The 15,800-nt window shown below is 37.0% G+C and overlaps 1 protein-coding gene across 2 annotated transcripts in view; it reads left to right on the top strand.

Annotated features, from left to right (window-relative positions):
* LOC121319675 (GAS2-like protein 3) overlaps window positions 1-9,303 on the top strand; it is a 36,479-nt gene extending 27,176 nt beyond the window's left edge. For both annotated transcript variants that reach the window (XM_041257347.1, XM_041257348.1), the window contains exons 8-9: window positions 1,920-2,027; window positions 7,006-9,303. In XM_041257347.1, the coding sequence (XP_041113281.1) occupies window positions 1,920-2,027; window positions 7,006-8,457 (1,560 nt within the window). In that variant the 3' untranslated portion in view covers window positions 8,458-9,303. The remainder of the gene's footprint in view (window positions 1-1,919; window positions 2,028-7,005) is intronic.
* The last annotated feature ends 6,497 nt before the right edge of the window (window positions 9,304-15,800 follow it).

Below are 15,800 nucleotides of genomic sequence, written 5' to 3'. Positions count from 1 at the left end.
ATTGGTAGATTCATCTGTGCACATTTAATAAAGGTAATAATCTTATAGCAGCTGTCCTGCATAGTAATACTAAAAAAATTAATAGAATCTTAAAAAAAAAAAAAAAAAAAAAAAAAAATCTTGATGAAAATTTGATCTTTTTAAAAACTTGTATTGTTATTTTTATCTTAGTAAATGTCACCTCTTTGTATTTGTACAGCGCTATTGAGATGTACCTGTGCTGGACATAAAGGGAATAAACAAAATCTTGTTTGTTTGTAATTCTATTCACTACATAGATATCAAGCACTTTTATTTTTTTTTTTAAACAAATTATTTGCATAAAAGTGTACTGTAAATTAAAGCCTATACATCAGTCTTTCACACTTATGCGTTGTCTGAATTAATATTGGGGGGGAAAAAAAAAATCCTTTTAAAATCATGTTGTACGTATTCACAGTTGCCATGTATAAGCATTCTGTTTATTATGGAGGTTTTGTTCCTTTTGTTTAGAGATGCAGTTTTATAAAACATATAACAAATGTCAGGAAAAGAAAGCTTTTCTTATCCAATGTGGACTGAACCATACCACGCCTACTATAGCATGAACACACGATGCACCAATGAAGCGCCAGATCGACCGAGAATAAAACCCACCCCAGTGTCAATCTTTCTGTGGCACCAATTAGAACAGCTAATTGCTAAACCCCTATTTACAATATCCACCCTTGCTGTGGCATCACAGAAGTGTTATACGCGACGGACTGCTGTATATGATGATAAATGTCTAACAACGAAGACACAAAAGATATGTGTTTGGTGAAATTTGTCATGTGACCAGTTACACGTCTAGCACATTGTTCAATGTTTAACCACTTGTTTACAGTTTCTAAATTTTAAAGGTTTACAATTCCCATCCCTAGTAAATAGTGGCAATGGTGTGGTAATACTGTACAACTTTGATGGGCATAGTAGCTGCCTCTTGTTCCTAACATTTTCTTCTGTTCTTATCTATCTCTATATAATTAGTTTCCTGTACTTTCTCATCGAGCATGATGCTCATGTTGTATTTTTTAATTTCCACATTTTGTTCTTGATTTTTATTATTCAGTCACCAGCTTTCCTTCTAGCTTTTTTGGCAGTGAGAAAGATGCCACACAGACCTGAGCAGGTCAGAATGATTAGTTGGAAATGGGGTGTTTTTATATTAGGCTGTTGGTGTTGATTTTTATTGGCAGCAGGCTCCAAAAATACTTTGGCATTTTTCTTATTGAAATTCACTGTGTGTAACAATAGGAAGTTAAACAATTTCCAAAAGTATTTAAGAAAATTAGAAGCCAGTTCACATTTTGTCAATCAATTTAGTACACTATCAATAGTTATGCATTATTACACTGTTCCCCAATGTGTGGTTCTTATCTGTCTAGGAGAAAGAAAATCTGTATCTAACGGCAGTGTCTTTTCTGTGTGTTTTTTATACAGTAATATAAACACTTCACCAGTGTACAGTTTGGTTAAAAAAAATTGAAAGAAAGTTAGATTAACAAGCACAAACATTAACAATTATTGTTTTTGGTTTTTGCTTTGAAACGTTTTTGTTTGTTTTAAATTTCCTTTAGAAAAAGTGTGTAAACTTAAGATGTATTCAGTATTTTTTTTTTTTTACTTGGTGTTCAATACAGATGTGAAATATTACTGTGAAGTAAATACTGTATAAAATGCGAAACTGTTTTGCATTTTCTTTGTTTGTTATGGAATGACAAGGTTGTTTCGCATGCAACACGCATTCATTAAAATGCTCTGACAAAACAAACAACAAATGTGTCCCTTGCAGATCAGAGCATCAGCAATGCAGTGTAAAGACTTGATCTTTATTAGTGATGTCTGCAAGCAGAATCTAACCAGGATCTCATTTTGCCCATTTTGTATTTTTTCTCCAGGTTCAGAACATTGCAGAAGACCCCCCTTGCAATTGCTCTCACAGGTTTTCAATTGAATATTTATCTGAGGGCAGATACAGACTGGGAGATAAAATTCTGTTCATAAGGGTGAGTAGGAAGGAAAATAAATAAGGACCCTTTTTAATAAAAGATGCAGTTTTAAGAACATATTCTAAATTGGATGGGGACATTACAATGTATCATAAACATCACATCAATGATACCAAAAGAAGGAGTGAATTAAGGCCAGCTGTGATGCTCTCCTTGTTAGGAGGAGGGGTTCTCTTATAGCTTGGTGGTCCATAAGGAAACAGACTCAACTTGCATGCCAATGTCATTCAGTTTTGCTCTTCAAACTACAAAGCAAAGCGTTAAAACTCTAGTTCCTGTCTTATATATACTTCAAACAACTCTGAGATTTTATAGTGAATTAAAGCTTTAATTGCTGAATGATTCATAGCCACCAGGAACGCAGCCTTTACACCTTTTGTAGAAGATGTTTAATTTTGTCATGCATTACCAGTGACGTAATCAAATGTTCATTGTGTTGTTCCAGTTCATTGTCAGCAAAATCTGCCGTCATTCTTTTTCCTGGAATCATAAAAAAAGATACAAAATGGGTATGACCTGAAACATTAGGAAAAAGCTGTTTCCTGGTAAAGTGCTCTCAAAATGCAGCTAGCCACACCAATCTGTTAAAGAGAGTGATCTATTTTTGTATTTGCATTGCAGTGCTATTAAAGCAGCCTCTCCGATGTTTTATCAAGAAATATTACATTGGATGAAAACCAGTAAACATGATCCTGCCCTTCAGAGATGTAAAATGTATTTTTCTAAATAACACATCATGCTAAACACTTCCTCTTTGGGGTAGTACCCAAGTGTTCTGCTTTCCACATGTTTTTTGAAATGCAGACATTCAGAAATAGAGGAATGGGAACATGAAATACAATCTAGGTGCTTTGCATCTGTTTTCTATGTTTTTAAGTAGCTATAACCATACAAATAAACACACAAATAAAACCAATGACTTGGCACCCAGAGTGGAACATTCTTTTTCTAGATTCTAGATTTGCATTGAGTGTTGCAAACTTTATAAGAGCGGTAGCTTTGTGTTAATTATAGTTGTAACGTGTCTTTGAAAATGGAATTGATTTGGAGTTATGAATCGTGTGAGCTCATTGCCGAAGAGGGGTAACTGCGTGAAACACATTCATCGAATGTTACAAAAATGAACTTCCACGGAATTGGTGGTAGCAGTGATGCTTATTGGCAAAACCTTTAGCACAGCACATCTCTTTTGTGCTATAAGGGAATCTTCAAGAAAACCTTTAATAATTGCATTTAACCGTCCATGGAAATAGGGGGAAAAAAAAAAACATTGATAAGTTGGACAATCCATTTAGACCCAAGTTCATGGGCCGTATATGAATATTAGAAGACAGACAGGACAGACATAACTCACTACTCGGAGGACCTAGAGTAGCATCCTCACTCGGTCCGGGAAACGGATACCCATGAGAGCGCAGAGGTTCCATGTGGTTGTTACCGAAAACATGTAGGACGGGAAGAGCCCCTACTGCTCGGAGGACCATGTTCTTGTGGCCTGGGCAGACTCGGCTTCCCAAGAGGCGGAAAGATCTCTGACCTGGAAACAGAAAGTGTTAGACCGGGCCTTCATGAGCCCCGAAGGGACCTGAGAATAAGAAGACAGTTAGAGGCCAGAGTTTAGAGAGTTGAGTTTGGCTAGTAGAGGCAGGATTAGGATAGAGCCTATGTAGAGGCAAGCACATGAGCTGTGAAAGTACAGGTGTGGCCGGTGGTCCCCTCTGGCTTCACTGTCCCCCCAAAGATAGGATCCTCGGCTTCTGCAAATCTCGCTATGAATAAGACTGCTTGCTGCACACATAGAATAAAATTTAGTAAAATGACTATGGACTGGAGGCTGTCTGCACTGTGGAGGGAAAAAAACTTTCCTAACTTTTAAAGGGGGGGGGGGGGGGGGGGGGGACCTCTGGATTATCAGGCGCTGCTTACCTGATGTTTTTCATGTAGCTATGCCAATTGGGTCAATTCTGTATTCCAGGGATGGTGGGGAAGCGAAGGGGCCAGCCATAAAGCCCTTTTCGATTTCTTTTTGAATGAGGGTGGAGATGACTTTTGGTTCCGAAGTGGCGGATCTGAGGTTTTTGCAAATGAAGAAGGAAGCAGGGAGGCTGGTGATACCTATGCGGAAGCAGTGTTGTAGCCCATTTAATTAGGTGCTGTGTGAATTGCTGGTTGGGGTGCGAGTGGAGAGCTTCAGTGAGATCGTCTGTGTTGATGGGTGTGGAAACTGTCAGTATAGATTGTCATTTTTCTTAACTTTGCAGATGATCCTGGAGTCCATGTCACCGCAGAAATTGCATACGTGCACGAATCTGCAGTTGGACTTAAAATAGGTCAACCTGTTAGTTATTACAAATCTGTCTTTCTCCAGAAAACTTAACTGGTTGTCCGTATTTGCCCCTGTTATGTGAGGTGGTGAGGGTGCAGATGCGTGGATCAGATTTGCGGCTGATAGTTTGTTACTGAAGGGGGAGATGTGGGGGTCCTAGGAGGTTGAGTAGTGCTGGTGCCGGTTGCAATGGCTGTTTTCGGGCAGAGGTTAGTAGGGTGTGCTGCAGACCCTGCATAAGTGAGCGCTCAAGCAGCCAAAGATCCGGTTGAATAAGTCGTGATCAGGTGCAACCCAGCTGATGATGTCCGATGCAAGGAAGGCTGCTGCCTTGGCTGAAAAACTTTAGGGTTAGTAGATGGGCTATGGCTCAGTGCTTTAGCAGAGCATCAGGAATAGAGCCTCGTGTCCTGAGTTCAGGGGGATTTGGATCCCAGAGTCAAAGAGGGCTTTGAAGATCCTGGCGACCGGACAGTCTTTATACTTGAGTTGTTTTGGTGCTGGAGCTTGTCTTTGCCTGGAACCCTGTAGTTTCAGACGGAACCCCGCCAGGTTGGGCCTTGGTATTGCAGGTGAATGATTGGATTGGACCAGGTTGGAGATGTCTGCTCGGGCTAAATATCCCCGGACACCGCCAAGGATAGATCAAACAGGTGGTCAAAGTCTGGATATTAGAGATGTTGTTTTGGCTTATTTTTCAATAGCCCAGCCGATCAAGGCGAATTTAATTGCTGAACGCTAAAAGACAAACGCAAGATGAAACCCAGTAGTTGTCATTAAGCTTTTATAGGAGAGTATAGGTTGACAGGTGAGAGAGCCAAAGTCAGGAATAAAAGATTTGGGTGCTCTGCGGACCTTGTGTCTGGAACTGCGTGCATCGCCAGAGTGTTTAGGAAAGGCTGCATCGAAGCAGAATTTAGGTAAGGATAGGAATCATAGTGGGAAAGATGCCCTCTCCTGCTCCCCCTCCCCGAATTATGCCTTAAGGCTGACATTAAGTACAGTAAGAACGTTTCTGATATTGTAAAATTTTAAAGTTGATGTGAACGCCCTTTTTAATGCATTTCATGTTTAATTCATAGCACAGTTCTTATGATGATGACAACCAACAGCATAGCTCCTCCTGAATTGGACAAATGTATTTGTGTTGCAAGGTTTAAAATATATCAACATGGACAGAATCCAGTACTCTATATGCAGATTGCAGTGCTGTTTTATTGTTTTGTATGACTTATGTTAAATAGTAAACCAAACAGCTTTGAGTTACATGGGGTGTACTTCAGTTAGAAGCTGTCATGCGACCTCCTGTTTTGAAGGGGGAGGGGGGAAGTGGAAAGAGTCTTTGTGTTTGTGATACTTGAATGTGTGATTTAGTTTCATCTCCAGAGATGTTTATAAAGGCAATGTAGAAAACATGGTAATTCCATAGTTCCAGTTGTGTGGATACTGAAATATTCTAGGTCAAACATTTTCCACATGTGTGAAAATGATTCTGTAACAATTTTGGGCATCTGGCCCACAGGCTCATGTGATCTTAGCCCAGTAAACATCTGAGGAAAGCCTCGCTGATCTAATGCAGTTGACAGGAGGACGTGTTTATTACAAGGGTCTGACTACAGGTAGCTGTTATTAACCTTGCACCAAGATTGTCTGCAGTAATGTCACCAGAAATTGTTTGCAAAGAGCATTTGTTAAAATAAACAGTTTGCTCATAAGGTTCTAGCCCATCCTAACACTTTTAAAATTACTGGAATATTTGTAATTTCAAATGATTTGATTGGCTTGGACAGATTTAGTGCTATCCAAAATTCACTCATTCTCCAATACATTTTTTTTTTTTTTTTTTTCATTTAAAGTACATTTTCAAATTGTTAAATAATCTGCATAAATCAATTTCTTATTTCTGCTCTCTCCTAGAATATGTACTGCTGCCAGAACTTTACTGCCTTTTATTTTAAGGCTGCATACATTGGTGTGTCTATTTTTATAGTCTTTGTTTAGTTTTAACACACAGCATTAAAGGACTTCAGATAACTACATGGAATTTTATTCCTATGAAACCTTATGGCAATTGCATTAAGACAAGAAGCCCTCATTTAAGATATACTTGTACTATAATTGAAACCTGACCTGCATGAGGGCCAGTTTTATATGAATACTAGTCTTGCGTTGGAGTTGCATTTGTGGGCTGAGGCCTTTATGCTCTTCCTAATCTAACACCTTTCACAAATACCAAGTTGAACACTCATCCATAAAAGAAAATCTTAATATTTGATTTGTTCTTTTAATAGATAGATAGATAGATATCCTTTTTTTTTATTTTTATCTGATTTAAAAAAAAAAAAAAAAAAAACAGGATGGAGCCCTGTAAAGATAATGGGCTTTAGTTTAAAGGCACAGGCACATCTTCTGAGAGGAATGAAGCAAAAACTAACAAGAAACAACCAAATTGTAAGAGAAAGCAGTTCAATTATTGTTTCTTGCTAGTTTTAAAACACCATTTTGTTATTACTCAGAACACATGCTGTTGCATTTGAGCATGCTGTAAAAAAGGTCCCAGTGCTTTTGTGTACTGCAGGTGTTTCTAGGTGAAAGAAAGAAAATCCTACATATGACATTGTAAATATTGTTTTCTTCACTTTATTACAGATGTTACATGGAAAGCATGTGATGGTACGAGTAGGTGGTGGGTGGGACACCCTTCAAGGCTTCCTGTTAAAGTATGACCCCTGCCGAGTGTTACAGTTCACCACCCTCGAACAGAAAATCCTTGCTTTTCAGAAAGGAGTCTCGGGTTCTCTTGACGTTCCACCATCCCCGGCCAGGACTCCTCAGCCACCTACTATGAACCCCTTATCGGCAATTAATCTGCAGTCCTTGCCTTCTAAGCCTAGCTCTGCTGCTCCAGTACCCAGACTAACTACTAACAGAACACCAACCCCATCGAAATGCCCACACTCCCCTGCAACAACACCACGGCTAGCGAAAAAACTTCCTCCACCTCAAAGTAAATCTCCACAGCCGCCCTCTACACTGACTGGGGTTAGACCTCAAGACTACTCATCCAAAAGCCCCTACTCTTCGGCCAGAACACCTATAACATTAGCAAAAAAGTTAGAAAACCAGGCAAGGCGTCCCCAGTCACCTTTGACACATTCCCCAATGGTGTCCAGACTGAAGCCCTCATCTAAATGTGAAACACCCCCAGCTTTATCTAGGAGTCCATCTATTTGTTCAGAACCATCTGCTAAATGTCCCAAGCCGTCAACCAGGAATCCAAGACTCTTCTCCAAACTCACCCCCTCACCCCCCAGGTGCCACCCTGTACCCTCTGGATCAAGGACACCTTCGGTTTGTTCAGAACCCATTAATTCACTGATGTCGACTCCAAGAATACCGAGTAAAAAGGCACCTGAAAAGCCCAAACTACCTACGGCCAGCACAGCATCACCAGCTTCTTCTGTTCATAGAAGGCTTTCACAAAGACGGCCTGGGTCTCCTGCAGCAATGCTGAGGTTGAACACGAAAGGCGTTCAGCCCTCTGAACAACAACATCCTTCTTCACCTAGGACTGGAAACGCCACCAAATCAGAAACCCCTGCTAAAAACAGTCAAACATCCAGGCCGTTACCTGCTTTAGGTCGTGTACCTCTCAAATCTTCCGCAAAGAACCAGACCCTATCCTCTGGGACTACAATCCCTAAGATTTCAGCTAAAATACCGCTGTCCACTGATATAGTTGGTAATAATCTACAGACCAAAAGTCATCCTTCTCCAAGGACCATTTCAAAAAACACCAAAGCACCCAGAACTCCTACTGCTAATTCTAATAGTTCTCTGAGGAAACCATTGTCTGTAGTTAAGATTCCCCAAACTGTAGCCAGAACTCCAGAGACTCCAACAACCACAACACAGACAGCAGGTAAGACTGCAGCTTCTGCAAAGGGACCTCCAAAGTCTGGAAAAGCGCAAGGTTCATCTATAAAAAAGCCTTATTCAAATACAAAGATTGTGCCTTCTGTAACAAGACCCCCTGCAGTGAAGACCAAAAATAAAGATGCCTACTTTGAAATGAATGGCAAGAAGAAACAGAAAAAATAAAAATTAGAGTGAAAGTTCTATCAGCACAAGTGCTGCAACGTTTGATTTATAAAAGCTGACAAACATCCTGTAAATATGGTGCTACCTTTTAAAGCAGCAGTACGGAAGATGAACATGCTTAAGGTCAAGCGGAAAGGTACATTGCAACGATGAGCTATTCATTTATTGATAAACTTTGTTTAATTCAATAAAATATTGTTTGTTCATTGGTGGTGAACTATGTTTTTTTTAGAACAATATTATGTAACCAGGATTGTATTTATGGTATAAGAAACTACAGTGTAATTTATAATAAAGGGGGGATTACAATTTATGTAATCCACTTAACCGCTAACAGTGGTATTATTGGTTCCTGTCAACTGAATGTCTTTTGGTTCTTTGCAGAATTACTTTAATTTGTGACAGACAGATGTGTGAAATACAATCATGTGCCTAATTAGCAAATACACTTGGTAGAGGAGGCAATAGATCATGGAAACATAGATTGGGCCATGCAGCTGATGTCTTGAATTGTTATTACATGAACCTCTTAACATGGGCACGGTTCTTCTCAGTGATGTTATCTTGTTCACAGCGTCTAATTCCCCCCCTCCCCCCCAAGGGACGGAGTTAGTTTGTATCCCAGCTAAAGATAATTTTTTGGTCCTTTTCCATTTTCTTTCATGACCAAGTTCATGTGTGCTCAGTGCAGTTTATTAAGTGCACTCAGTTCATTTATATGGTATATGAACCGGATGCTTACAATATCCTGCAAGGCATATTGAAAGATGGCAGCTATTGATATATTGCTACAGTTTTTAATATAGCGTGTTTTGGATTCTTGCATATTGCTGTGGAAGAAAGCACTTGGGGAGTACACTTTGCTAATATATATATATATATATATATATATATATATATATATATATATATATATATATATATATATATATGTCTATAGTAGGAGTAGGAGAATAATGCGGTTTACACAATTCTGCACGGTTCTCCTACTGGTAAGCAAAATCATTTAAGTTTAGTCTAGTTCAGCTTGGATTTTGCTATCTGACAATTTGTGCCAGAGCTTCAGTTTCTCAAACTGTCCAGATTTCCAGAGTGAAAAACTGGCAGGTTTGTGTGTTGTGTTTTTTTTTTTTTCCTTTCAATTCATTGACTTTGTAACAACTTTTGAAGTCATTTAAAATAACGGTATATAATAACACAATAATAGTTCCAAAATTAAACTTTGGGTAAATATATTGAAATCATAACTTATTTTCTTTATACTGTCATCTAGTCAACACATGTTAAATGTACAAAAAGCCAGATTTAAACATATGGTGTACACTCCTAATTAGAATGATTTAAACAATAATCCATCTACACTGTAAAGGTTTTATTTTTGAATGGTGCTAACACAAACTAATACATTAGTCTGCTATTAACTTGTAGAGCACACTGATACAATTTTGTACTTTAATTATATATATATATATATATATATATATATATATATATATATATATATATATATATATATGTGTGTGTGTAATCTCAAAACTGACGATTAACAATTTTACTGTTTGACAGGAACAACACATTACGGCTAAAACTGACAATCCCATTTTTCACGGGATGTCTGGTAACCCTAATGTAGTTCCCAAAGACTTTTTTTTTTTTTTTTTTTTTTGCTTTTTGCTCTACTTGTTTCCTCCGAATATGAACTAAATTACATACAAAATGTTTACTTCTGGGTCAGGTTACCTTGTATAGTGTGTTTCCTGTGTGCAAAAGGACTGAGTCCAGCTGTTGTTCACATTGAGGTTTAGCAAGCAAACCAGAGCAGATGCATTTGCCAAACGGAACGAGACCACCGCTTTAGATGGACTTGGTACGGTTAGTTTCTCAAGTTGACTTTATTGTTCACACTTCACACCAAATGTACTGAACCGTATCAAGTGCCGACCAAACCAGCTACCTTGGAATTACCTTTGTACTTTCAATTCTAACCTCTGTTAGGAAATTGTGAAATGCAAGGGACAGGAAATAGTATTCTTCTGTTGTGTATGTTTGTTTATTTTGTTATAACTTGCACTGACCCGGATACCATCGAAACATTTCTATACACATTTAGTTTTAAAGAGAGATATGGGGTTTGTTTCTGTATTTACCGTGTAGTTCCAGTGTCTTTTGAATACACCACTAGTTTCTGTATTACTAAAGGAATTGAGAGTGCCCTATAGATGACTTGTCAGTGCTTTTAACACAATACTTTTATAAAAGTTTTCTATAGGGATCTATATATTTTGTTTAAGACTGCTATAAAAGTTTAGTTTTACTCATTGCTAAGCTAAGAGAGATGTTGTGGAATTGTTCTAGTTTCTGCATTAAACAGGAATAAAACTTCTCAAAGCTTCCTTTACCAAATCTCTAATACCAATCAGATTACACTACATGAGGTGCATTTGATAGTTTATTTTTTATATGTATTTAACATTATTAATAGTTTACTAATAGTATTACTGATATTGTTAAAGGGTTAATAAAATCTAACAGGATTTTGATGTATAACCGCTAAGATAATATGTAATTCTTGCTTGTATGATGGAAAGCAGTCCCTTTAGAATTTATAGGAGGAACAGTGTATTTTTACTGATTTCTTTCTAACAAGTACCTCAGATTGCTTGAGTTCTAATTAAATCAAAGTTATTATACAGATTGAATGACTCTGCACTTTCTGATAAGAGGAATTAAGGATCATGAACAAAAATACTGGATTTTCAAAAAAATATTTGTAAATTGCAACCTGTTTTATTTGTCTAAAAAAAAAAATAAAATAACTTCAGTAGACTATTTCTAATGTACTATTTAGTACTAACAGTTGTATTGTAATGTAAGATTGCTAGATGAAATGTTATAGCAGTCAACTAAAATCCTATTGTAAATATTTAAATATTTACTTTCTTGACTATAAAGTGCATTTACTACTAACCTGACAAAGGCCTTACCAAATGAGTGCTTGTTGTTTTAGTTTATTTTAGATGAGAGGTAAAGGCATAACCTAGATAAAATGTGTTCTATGTAAAAGTAATGCTAAAGGGCTTAATTTTGTACATTTCAAATTCATTTCGTTCTGAAAAACGTTGACGAAAACTACGTAAACGGTGGGAGGAGAGACAGTACATTTTTAGATCTTTTATTTTTAGCTATATAGTACATGGAATGGTCTCTCATGCTTTTTTAATAAAGCACAGATCTCCCATGTTTCAATAGTCTAATCTTATTCTAACTTATTAATAAGTTAGAATATACAAATTATTTTTCAGAATAACAAAGTGAAACTGTTTAGTTACTTAGGCTCTTCTCATTTCATTTCACTACACTGTTGTCCTTTTTTGGACAAAGTATAGAACTGTACAGAACACAATAGTTAAAATGGCTAAATATGATTGTTTTTTATTTTTTTTTAATGAAGCTATTTACAGTCCATACATGAATAGGCTTTCACTTTCTAATGAAACTTTTACTTCATGGGGTAAAACTACAGTAACCAATATCGTGTATAGTAAGCAAATGCTGTTAGCTTTATACCTTTTACTGTTTTTTAATATTGTTTTTAAAGGATTTGTTACACTTTTCCACAAGCTTTTACCATATTGTAGATACGGAAAATATACATGTTTGTTTAGAAACGGCATACAACTACTTTTAAATTCAATTGGTTTTAGTAGGTTTGCTTTGTTTTGTTGCCAGCACTTTATTGTAAAATGTCTTGGATTTCTAGAGGGGGTATTTATGCCATGGTGTCATGCTTGCTTGTGCGAATAAAAAATGGACAGTGTAAAACTTTTTTTTTTTTAAATGTATTTATTTATTTATTACCAGGCAAAGGCTAAACCAATAGTGTATCCAAAAATAAACATTTAAACTTCTTCCACAGCTACAGAGGAAACAACTTTGACAGTGTGGTGGGTTGGTCAGTAACACAATCGGATAATAAAGATTGCCATACAGTTTAACACAAGCTACAATGGACCAATATTTTCAAAGTGTTTCCTCTGTTCTTTAAATAACGCCTACTTTTTAAAGGAGAAAAATTCTTAATGTTACAGAATGAATATGAAACAACTTGCGAGTGCTTAGGGGAACTTGGATTTTATAACTTGTCTGGTTCTAAGTTTTCTTTAAAAATAAATAAAATAAAAAATAGGAGTTAATTAAAGAATGTAGTAAACACTTTGAAAATATGGCCCAATATTTAAAAGATGCCTGTCTGTATATACAGAGAAATTATTTTTTTTGGTGCCATTACACCACAGGCTAAGCCTGATTGAGTGCCTTCCATCCGCCACACACTAAAATAATTTTAGTATATTAAAGAAGAAAAAAGAGAATTTTTAGCAGGTATTGAGTGCTTTATTACCATCTTAGAACAACATTTTGCCATAAAACATCTGCCTATTAATATGAAACATCTGTCAAAGAAGCATATACAAGATAGAAAATTAACGTTTGTCTGAAATCTATGCACTAATGCAATTAACAAAACAAATTGATTAAATTAGAACATCCTTGACATTGATTCACCCCCCCCCCCCCCCCCCCCCCCAATAAAAACCAAAAAACCTAACAAAATGAATATTAAACTACAACTACGACATTGTAATGTTAGTGATGTATTTTACTTGTGTGCTCTACAGTTAAAGTGTTAGCACAACATGATTCTGAATAGGATATTTCATTTCAGGACTTCCTCAGTAGTACTTGAGCTGCTACATAACATCACTGAAAGATGTGCTGCCTTCAGATTTCTGTATTGCCACAAAGGGTGCACCTATTAGGGTGATTTGGTGCAAGTGCAGAACAACAGAACCCCTTGTATCCAAACTGCTTTCGCTACAGTGGGGGGTGTGGGGAAGGCTGTTCCGAGTGTAATTGGAAAACGTTAGGGGACATTCCTCAGTTTTGTATGAAAAAGGGGGGGGGGGGGGGAGTGGTTCTACTGCTTGCACATTAGTTTAGAAAGCTATATACTGTTCAAACATTTCTAATTGATAAATCACCTGGTTTTATGGATTTACTCATGCCCAAATTGTAACAGGTGCTTTGTTCCTAATAATAAAGTTTCTAATATGTCCATAACATTCCCTGTAAATACTCCAAAATAGACTAGCTAGATTATACTGCTAACACACCCAATGTATTGAAAAAAGAACACTGAAAAAAATGTCCCTTTCTTTATTACAGCCTTTCCACTCATAAATATCAGAAGTCACACTTCGACAGTCTGGAGTGGAAGGTTGTGTGTGCTGTACCTGTAAAGTGTAGGATGATGTTGCGTCTAGGTACTTTTGTTGTTCTTGACATAAAACTGTAGTAAAAATGACCATCCTTGTCACAGTCAAATGCTAAGCACAAGCTGTCAATCTCAGTAGGCAGAACATTGCATTTCAGAGTTAGAAACAGGGCATAGACAACTGTTTGAGGCACCTTCCCTGAGCCCCTGGGATCACTGGCCTTTAGTATTGACTTGATCTGGTTCCATTGTTTAATTATGTGATTCCTCAGCTTAATCTGGGTCAGTGCTACAGGGTTCTCTTCTCTGGGAACTTTTGCGATATCAGGAAAAAAAGGAAAGTAAATCAATACCCAAGATCGACATATTATAACAAGGAGTTTTCTAATCCTATCTGTTTTTGAAACTACAAAAGTATACTTTGCTGTAATTACAGTCGGCCACCACTAAAAACTGAAGGGAGCGGTCACTTGCAAATCCTAAGTAAATGGGGGGATTTTAGAGTATAGCAGAATTAATTTGCAATATTTGGGGAAAGCCTGCCCCCCTGTGGCAGTTAAGCACCAGGTTGGTGTTTTTTTTCATTCTCAACTATAAAAAATATCAGGCACATGCAGTTACAGTTATAATCCACAAAGTAAAATAATTAGTTATGCACTGAAATTTATAAGCAAAGGAAAGTGTGTGGTCTGTAGAGAGTAAAACAGAATATACAGTTTGCTTGCAAAATGCATTTGCCAAAACATTTTGTTTTCTTTCTCTGTCAAGTCTGTTTTTACAGTAATAAACTGCTTTGAAGGCTATGTACATTAGCTTCAAATGGCATTTATTTTTCCACATTTCAATTAACTTAATCATTCTGGGTGGTTTTGAGTTCTGTTGCTTCACTACTGCATTTTAATAATTTTACTCTCTATTTAGAATCCACCTGGCCTTACTAGTGCCTGTTGTAGGATTAGATTTGTCAACAAACAACCAAGAGGAACCTAACTATTCTACATTTAGCCATAATTGTTGTTACTGTTGTATTAATTTTAACAAGCTTAATAAAATGCTTACTGCCCCAATGCTTACTTTTAAAACTCAAAGTAGGAACAAACCCCTAAACCAGCTAATTGAACCACAGACATGCTTTGCCTACCTGATTCCTTCTCTATCTTAAGCTTGCTGAAATGGTGAAGAAATTTCCTAAGAGAAATGGCTTCTACAGGGTAGATGATAGTCAAGCTATACCAGAGTTTCCCCAGTTCCATTGGAAGGAGTATTATATTCATTCTGAAGAGAATATGACCCAGAAATATGCAGTGCCTCATAAAAAATATATTGCTAAGAAATAATGTAACCCAACAGCCAGTACGGCTGTTGTGCACATCACTGTAGACAGCGGAATCTTTCTTCGTTGTTTCTTGTATATGGTTTATGATATGGGGTAGGTTGGAATATAAAATTCTTGTACACAGATATTTATAATTAACTTTGTTGCAGCAGTTAAGTTATAAATGGTTAATAAAGGCATATTGTAAATAATGCCATGCAATATTTTGAGTTTAACCATCATTTAGAAGTTGCTACTAGATAAGCAGTACTTCCCATACAGAGCATGGAATATGAAGACGCTGGCTCATCCATGTACTAACAAGGAAGAGATGAAAAACGTTTTCACCTTGAGTGGACAGGGTGAAACTATGAAAATAATCAGCCATCACACTGAAGCCATAAAGTACAGTATTAGGCTTTAGTGAAATTATACATATAACCGGCACACCTTAGTCATCTGCATGTATATTCATTGATGATACAGTAATAGTGGTTGCCAGGCGGTGGTTATTAATACCTTTGTAAAATGCTGTCCAGCTTTTCCTTGTCACTGTGCACTCATCATTCTGGCAAACGTTAATGAAAACTCTACAAAACAGACAATGTTTTCTGAAGGAGGCTGTAGACAAGGATACGTAGCTAGTGTAAGAAAAGAACAGCAAACTAGTTATCTCTGTGAAAACAAAGCAAAACACTAGACCACAATGGCACCTAGATTAAGGTAAACAAACCCCGAGACTTGCCTCTGGTTTTG

This window comes from Polyodon spathula, chromosome 8 (assembly GCF_017654505.1).
Source record: "Polyodon spathula isolate WHYD16114869_AA chromosome 8, ASM1765450v1, whole genome shotgun sequence".
Taxonomy (NCBI): Eukaryota; Metazoa; Chordata; class Actinopteri; order Acipenseriformes; family Polyodontidae; genus Polyodon; species Polyodon spathula.
The sequence above is the reverse complement of the archived record's forward strand: the minus strand, read 5'-3'. Positions and strand labels throughout refer to the sequence as shown.